Raw genomic sequence first — 8,496 nt, 5'->3', positions numbered from 1 at the left:
AGAAACGCTGCATTTCACTGAAGCATGCTATCCAACCATGCCTAAATGCACTTGGATAAATGTGGTGATTTGAGATTATTTATGTGTAACTTCATCTGCAAGCATCAGATACATATTCGCATGCTATCATTTTTACTTTTTTTTTAATTGAATATTGCTCATTACCAAACTAACCGAGAAAAATGGAAGACAACCAACTAAAAGAGCCAACTCATTCAAATTACAGAGCTAGTGGGGCAATTTCATATACATAATATGAAGAAACTGGATAACATGAGGGCAAAAAGTAAAATACAAAATCAGCAAATACACCATTAAATCACCCAACCAGATCATTCAAGTTCCAATCCAAATTCACAGCCACTCTAATGCAGGCAACTGCCTGCTACAAGAGTCAAAAGTTGGAAAACATGTACAAAGACTGAAATTTGGTGCAAACATGCCAAATTTAAAAAGACAAACTAAGAACAACCAAATCCCAGGTGAAACAGAACCTTCAATAGATAAAAACCAGCATGGGATGGCAATTGAAAACGTCTCAAAGCACAGATCCAGATACAGCATGTCCTGAAGTTTATGTCCCAGTGGAAGGTGGAGGCATGGCCGATTGAGGCTGCTTCTGCAGCAGAAGTGGCTGCAGTGCCTTAACAACAATGCCCATGTTTGGACGGAATTCTGATTCGTACTGCACACATAGTGCTGCCACAGCTGCTAACTGCAATGCACAAAACAATTGAATTATCGTTGTGTGGTGTGAATATGAAAAAGTGCATGTCTGCAGGAAGTTGGCAAAGTAAAATGAATCCCAACGTTCAATGTTTTCATTCTTAACAAGTTCTGGCAGAATGGAAAAGGGAAGTTCTACCAACGATGATGAGCCTTTTGAAAACAAATAAAATTTATGATCTGTACAGCACAATACAATCACATATATGCACCAAAGCATCACCAAGCATACCACCTCAGTCATAACCCCACTCAAATGACAGAAGTGAACAACGTGGTTGATACCTCAGCTACTAGAACTACCAAGTTCACACACAAATGTATGCATGCAAAACAATCGGGTTATAGAAGACTGTTGCCTGTTGAGAGAGAGAGAAAAAAAAAACCTTAGCAACTCCTTTTGCAGGATATTCTCCCTTCAACCTTGGATCTACACATTGTTTCACCTTATCCTCGCTCAGCCTAGGAGTTGCCTAACCCAATGGAAGAAAGCAAATCTTAGCTCCGTTTCTACAAAAATGTTGTAAATGTTTAAGAATTAAGATGACATCAATTTTGAGATATGGTGTACCAACCCAAGTAACAAGACTCTGTTGCCCTCGAGGCATGGTATGGTCCACTGGTTTCCTGCCAGTTAGAAGCTCAAGAAGAACAACACCAAAGCTATATACATCACTTTTCTGAGTCAACTGACCTGTCATTGCATATCTGCAACAGAAGACCAAGTAAATGATAACATATCCAAATCTACATACACACACACAATATTTAAATGACATGGATGCATAATACAAAAAGTGTGCCCGGTCTCATCGCATTGCATCAGAAAAGGATATCTTCTTTGGGTACAAAATTACCCGGATACAGTAAGAGCTTGATGAAGGAACTAAAAGCAAATGCATCCATGCTATGACTGTCTTAGTGGTAACCACTAAAACATGAAATGGTTATAGAATCTGATTATGACTACGTAAAGTTGAGATGGCGCAAAAAGAGCAGTTTGTCCATGAACACAATCAGATTAGTACAGCTTTCATGTGTTTTGATTTCCAATTTTCAACAGAGAAGTCTACTAGCTGTGGCAGATGTGCGACATGTTTACACAAAAATTTCTCTAACAAGGCTACTAATTATTATGATTTGGTTTACCAGAGGACAACAATATTATCAACAGTTCTATACAAATCTTAAGTGCAATTTTTTTTTCAACCATTAAGCACAAATTCTAGAACTCCTTGAACGGGAAAACCCATGAAATTTTAAAATCTGCATTGCGTCAAAGAAACATAGCAAAGGAGAGCAGAAAATCTTAGTTTTGAATAATTACTCTGGTGCATGATAGCCGAAGGTTCCTAATACTCGCGTAGAATGAAGGCGTGCAGCCATGTCAGGAGCCTGATTTGAAAGGTTGAAATCTGCAATTTTGGCTCTAAAATCCTCAAATAGCAGAACATTGCTAGATCTGATATCTCGATGTATTATAGATGGCTGAACTTTCTCGTGCAGATATTCTAGCCCTTTTGCTGCATCAACAGCAATTTTCACCCGCTGCATCCAATCAAGAACAGGACCAGGTTGTGCACCTTGTACTCCTTTTCTACCTAAAATGAGGGAAGATCGGAAGTTAGTCAGATCCATGTAAAAGAATTCTCATAAAAAGAATCATGAGGTGGTCGACCAAACCATGCAAGATATCATGTAGAGAGCCCATGGTAGCAAACTCATAAGCCAAAACACGTAGATTTCCTTCAACACAGTAACCCAGCAATTCAACAGCATTCTCATGCTTCAGTCTTGAGACTGCAGAGACCTGCAATCAGTAATGAGCATGCAATTAAATCTGCAAGGGAAAGCCTAAAATAACAACTACATCTTACAAGAATTTCCTGCAGTTATTTCTGTTCACTTTTGTGTTCTTAATGGATGAAGTAAATCATTAATCAAATAGAAAGAGGCCTACCTGAGTCAAAAAGTCTGTGTTGGATTCCTGCTCATTTGAAACATCAAGCTTCTTGATTGCCACAGCTTTTCCGGTATTTAGTGTTGCATAATAAACTCTGCCATATGATCCTTCACCAATTAAAGATTTTGACCCAAAATTGTCAGTCTTTTCTTTCAGTTCAATCAAAGACAAAGCAGGTACTTCAATTGGTGGTATTTTTTGTGGTTCAGCCCTAGCTGGGGCAGATGGCTTGGAACCCGGTTGTAATCCTGAGATACAAACAGCAATAAAATGCCAAATTTTAGAGAAAAGGTCTCATAGTTCATAAAAGAGATGTGAAAGGGAATCAATTGAATATTAGTGGCATTTCTCATATAACGGTCATGGAGACACGACTAAATCAACCAGATGTCTCCCGTCCTTGCAACCCTTTTCCAATAATAGATCTCTTCTGTTTCCCTCCTTTACCATATTGATTCATCATGTGAAACCCATCCTGATTTGCTTTTAGTTATTAACCATGTCAAACCCTTGGATTTGGTGGTGAATGACACACCAACCAGTTTATCTCATCAACTGCATGTTTAATAATAAGGAAATGGCAAGTACTAGGTACAAAGATAACAAAAAACAATTGTGAAAGTCCAGAAAGCAAGGTCCCACACGAAACCTGCAATCTCAAACTCAACCTCGTCTCAAGCTAGAGCCAATGTAGTCAAAGGCCCAGACTAGGCGCCTAGTCGGCACCTAACCTGCCCTCGCCTAGGCACGAGGGCAGTTAACTTTATATATATATATATATATATATATATATATATATATATATATATATATATATATATATATATATATATATATATATATATTCTACGATAACACGAGGGGAGGAGGTTTATAAACCTCTCTCTCTCTCTCTCTCTCTCTCTCTCTCTCTCTCTCTCTCTCTCTCTCTCTCTCTCTCTCCAGAGAGAGAGAGAGAGACCTAGAGAGAGAGAGACCTCCACCATCGACCTCACTTGCCGTCGTCTTCCTCTGCCTCCAGGTATGTCACTTCTTCTTCTCTCCCCCTTCCTCTGCCTCCAGGTACGCCTCTTCTTCTTCTCTCCTCCTTCCTCCGCCTCTTCTTCTTCTTATCTCTCTTTCTCTCTCTCTTCTTCTTCTTCTTCTTCTTTTTATTCCTCTCCCCCTTCCTCCGCCTCTTCTTCTTCACCTCTCTCTTTGTCTCTTCCTCTTCTCTCCCCCTTCCTCTGCTTCTTCTTCTTCTTCTCTCCCCCCTTTCTCCGCCTCTTCTTCTTCTCTCTCTGTCTCTCTCTCTCTCCCCCTTTACCACTTCTTCTTCTTCTTTTCTCTTTGTCTCTCTCCCCCTTCTTCATCAATCAATTTTCTAATTTATTGAAAAGGTTAATATGCGAGGCTGTATCGAAGAGTGGTGATTAATCATATTTTATTTCTGATGTGCTGATTATTTTTTGTTGCTATAAGTTCTGGATACCTGTTTGTTGTTAGTTTTAGCACTTTATTTTAAGAATTTAGATTAATTTTAAATTATTTGGCATTTGTTGATAGTTGTTTGCCTGGCTTATTCAATTGTTTTTAATATTTGGATAGGTTTTGTAATCTTCGACGTGTTTTTTATCTTCTGCTTATTGTTGATTGATTTTATGTTGCATACATGTTTGCTACTAATTTTAGCAGTTCATTTGCATATTTTTTATATTTTTTATTTTTTTAATTAAGGTACCGACTAGTCCGCCTACTCCCGACTAGTCTTTTTAGGGGTCCAACGACTAGGCACCGCCTAGCACTTTTGACTACATAGGCTAGAGCTGTTGGGAAGCAACTTCCACAATCTAGATGACAATCTACAGATGGAACATAATGTGTTTCTGAATAACAGAAAACCAGTGATTTTAGGTTCATGGAAGATGGATAGTCTGAACCAGATTTAAGGGTGAATCAGATTGCCCAAATCTTCTAGGATGCATAAGGTATTGATAGTCCCAACTTTTTTTGAGGGGTTCTGAAAGAACTTGAGCTTTTCATTTTTGTTATTTTTTTTCTCCCTTACACAGACTTTTCTCTTTCTCTTATCAATTCATGGTCATTAACTTGTAATGTTGTAATGAAAATTATGTTAGCAATTCATACTTAGTGTCCAACTAATTGGTTAGTTTCTACTACTTCTTCTTCTTCTTCTTCTTCTTCTTCTTCTTCTTCTTCTTCTTCTTCTTCTTCTTCTTCTTCTTCTTTTTGTGGTTTAACAGATGCTCCTGTTTAAGCGTTTAAAGTTTGAGCTTTCTTAAAGGTTTCTGAAAAACTGAACTGTTAAACATTTCCAAAGACCGTCTTTTGGGGAAAGCCTAGAATGGATTATAGGAAGGACAGATACTCTTAAATTTTCTTCCACTCTTGCATGAGGTCCTGTGGCTACTGGGTCCCACTTGTTAACCAATTTCATAATGCTTACTATCATATATATATGTCCATTTCTGAGTGAATACTTATCATAACGTTTTTTTCATGCAGTCAGTGCTGCTTCTCTTTCTCAAACACAAATATATTTAGGTAAGAAGGAAAAAGTAGGCAATAAGGTTTCACTCTGACAAATTTGTGGGCAGCATTCTTATGGCTGGCTACATCTTAGTAACTTTCAAATGCTTCAAGTAATGATCTAGAAAGACTGTTTTATAAACAACCATGACATAATGAGGACACTCTCAAAGGGATTTATTCAAGAACATATTTAAAACCATACTATAAGTTCCACATAGCTGACATGCTTTTTATACAATTCTCTGAGCCTACTTTTTGGTCAAGGGATTCAGGATAATGGCATGGTAATGTAAATGTATGTTTCAACAAAAAGCTGACATACTTGTGATAACAGAAATTAAATCCACAAACAAGCTTTTAATGTTGGAGGAATCCTCACTCAACATGCATGATTCTTTTGTTTGTTTGGTGTCTAACTTGTATATGAGTCAAGAATCCAATCACACTGATCCTCACATAAGCACTTAAAGAAGTCATACAAATAATGTGAAAAATAGCATACCATATGAAGCGTTCTTTGGGATCTTTAGTAGGTCACAATCATCTGGCTGGTATGGATCTTCCACATGACAACTACAACAGAGCCACCGCCTCATCCTGTATCTCCTCTTGATGTGTCTCAATTGTTCAGGGTACGAATCATCCCTACATCCAAAGAAATGAGGAGAACGTGCATGCCCATGTGCCTGAGAAAGAAGAACAGATACAATAACATACTCTATTTGAATACCATTAAACATCTACATCCAAAGATAGACAGATAAAATAGCCCATATGAGTATTTATCAACAGCTGAAACACAATCAGATTAGATGAGGCGCCTCTTCTAGATTACTGAATTCTAGAACACTTCCAATAATAATTTAACAGATTAGATATAATCTGACAAAATGCAGCTTCTCCGTCAATTATAAAATATGTTCCATGAGAATGCCAATCGCATAAGACAATACCAATATGCTACCTATCTAAACTGGTTCCAATACATAGTACAATTTTCAGAATACAAAACAAATTTTACCTTTTTCTATCTAATCGTTCAATTAAGCATGCCCATACAAGCTCAGTCAAAACCGACAAAATATTTTCATAACAAAAAATTCATACTAGAAGAAAAAGGAAAAACTCTAAAAAATCCTCATAAATCTCACCAACAAACCGTGGTGCAGCGCTTTGTCCTCCATTTAAGAACCAAACTCAACAAAGCTGTCCAAAGCCAATTCAGTTTTAGATCATACGAAGATGAGGGACTACCACAAAAAGCAGCCACAGACCAAAACAATAAGCCAACGGAACAGGCTAGGAAAATAAAATCTCACGAAGAAATGAAGGACCCAATTTGTGCAAGAACCAAGAAAATCGCACCGAAAGGAAAATCAATATGCCTTTCAGACAGTCCAATCATATGTAGACTCCGTACCAATACCCCAATATTTATGAAGCGTTACGCGTTAGTTGTAAAAGCAGCACAAATCCAATAAAACCCCACCCACCAAATTAATCATGAACTCGATTACATCAAACACCGCATTCTACATATGTTTCATAGGAGAGCTTGGCAATGATTCCCCTGAAAACACACCAAATCACCCTCAAAACGTGTCTAAAAATATACATTTTTCAAAAAACATCAAAATATCAAGCTAAACACGAATCCCCATCAAAGAAAAGAAGAAGAATACGACAGAGAAACCTAAAAAACGAATCAATTCGAAGAATTTGCGATCCTCACCTAAATGGAAAACGAACAGATCGCGAAATTGGTATGCAACAAAAACGAAAATTTGAATACAAACAACAGATTGAACAACAAAAAAATTGAAAAATTATCAAAATGTGAAGCTAAACCCGAATTCCCCATCAAAGGAAAAAAGACGAAAACGACAGAGAAACGAGTAAAAACGAATTAATTCAGAGAGTAGTTATCTTCACCCAAAATGCCAATGAAAAACTAACAGATCGCGAAATTGGTACGCAAGAAAAACGAAAATTTCGAACACCAACAAAAAAATTAAACAACGAAAGAGAAGAACAAAGCAAAAAGAATACCAAAAAAGAGCACGATCCCTATGATGAAAGAAAACCAGCAGTTTCAACAGCAACGAAGGGTTTTCTTCGAATTTTTTAATCGATATTTGAAGGGGAGAGTGATTCTTGCCTTCTTTGCGGAGGAGGTATTGTTCGCCGGTTTCGGCGTTGATGGTTTCGATCGGAGAAGCAAACGCCGAAGTTGAAATAGGGAGTTCGTGGCATCTTATTCGGGAGTGGGGGGTGAGAAAAAGGGAAGGCGGTAAAAGATGAAGAGGTAGTTATGAGAAATACACAAAATAATATGTCCATTTGGAGATATACTTAGGCCAGGTGGTTGACAATATGATCTGTCCTTTAGGCGATAATTTGTCCATCGTTAGGTGGTTTTAAGGTGACCAAAATACCCCTGCTATTTCTAGAATATGACACATCATTTGCGTTGGCTTGGATCCAGGTTGGGTTCATGTTAACCTGACCCCATCGTAAACTAATACTGTCAGTATCGGTGACTGAGTAACGAGATACGTATGCTATTGTCCAAAAATAGATACGCATCACTCTTGAATCGGTTATTTTTTAATAAATATAAAAAATACTAAAAATTATTTTTTAAATATTATTTTAATAGTTTTAACATGTGTTACGTTCTGATTGACACATTATTTTTATTATTTTTGGGCCAATATAAAACGATTCACTTTAGTATCGGTATTGGCCCGATACAACTGAATCGGGCGGACAACCGATTCAGGGAGGTCCTCCCTACCTACTACCACTTAATACACCTAACTTCCACCTTGCAGCAAAAGATGCCCCTTGTGGCTTGGTGTGACATCGGATATGGTTGGATATCCTATTCGAATCCGACATATTTGTTTAAACATGGATCCTTTAAGTGATGTCTGAACGTGGATTCATATCTGTTTAGTTGAATACTTTTGAATTTGGGTCAGATTTGTATTAGCATTTTAAGTCAGATTTGGAGTTAATCTGAATCAAAATCTGACCTGAATGCAATTGTGAGAGGTCGTTAAGGATTGATCTGTCGAGACCGATAAAGTTTTACAGTTCTCGCGACAGCAAAGACATTGAGAATTTCTTGTTCCAAGTAAAAGACTACTTGGATATTAAGAATGTGATCGTTGAAGATCTTAGAATCAAGGCTGGAGCAACTCTACTCGATGGAGATGCTATCGCTTGGTGGAGATGAAAATGCAGTAACATGGAGAGGGGTCAATATTTGA

General features: G+C 37.6%; 1 protein-coding gene across 5 annotated transcripts; it reads right to left on the bottom strand.

Moving 5' to 3' along the window:
- Positions 1-256: 256 nt before the first annotated feature.
- On the bottom strand, positions 257-7,456 carry LOC149840890 (protein CYTOSOLIC ABA RECEPTOR KINASE 8-like). 5 transcript variants are annotated; one of them, XM_090003428.1, is made up of 9 exons: positions 7,271-7,343; positions 6,373-6,427; positions 5,724-5,907; positions 2,687-2,937; positions 2,410-2,536; positions 2,054-2,327; positions 1,302-1,434; positions 1,113-1,199; positions 257-715 (listed from the first exon to the last, which is right to left on the bottom strand). In XM_090003428.1, exons 2-9 carry the CDS (start codon positions 6,403-6,405, stop codon positions 575-577), a joined length of 1,230 nt encoding a protein of 409 aa, XP_089859554.1. In that variant the 5' UTR covers positions 6,406-6,427; positions 7,271-7,343; the 3' UTR covers positions 257-574. The 5 variants fall into 5 exon arrangements, with proteins under 5 accessions (XP_089859554.1, XP_089859553.1, XP_089859556.1 ...); XM_090003427.1 differs by having other exon boundaries at positions 6,373-6,471; positions 7,271-7,286; XM_090003430.1 differs by lacking the exons at positions 6,373-6,427; positions 7,271-7,343 and adding an exon at positions 7,380-7,456.
- Positions 7,457-8,496: the final 1,040 nt, after the last annotated feature.

This window comes from Nuphar pumila, chromosome 4 (genome assembly GCF_984573655.1).
Source record: "Nuphar pumila chromosome 4, dmNupPumi1.hap1.1, whole genome shotgun sequence".
Lineage (NCBI taxonomy): Eukaryota > Viridiplantae > Streptophyta > Magnoliopsida > Nymphaeales > Nymphaeaceae > Nuphar > Nuphar pumila.
Note: the sequence above shows the minus strand (reverse complement) of the source record. Positions and strands in the feature narration are given on the sequence as shown.

Bases quoted from the DNA above. Each gene is read 5' to 3' on its own strand.
- LOC149840890 (XM_090003428.1), bottom strand. From the start codon at position 6,405: ATGGAGGACAAAGCGCTGCACCACGGTTTGTTG. The intron at 1,435-2,053 runs GTAATTATTCAA...CTTCTGTTGCAG, and splicing joins TTCGGCTATCATGCACCAGA to ATATGCAATGACAGGTCAGT. The intron at 1,200-1,301 runs GTTGGTACACCA...CCATTGGGTTAG, and splicing joins AACAGAGTCTTGTTACTTGG to GCAACTCCTAGGCTGAGCGA.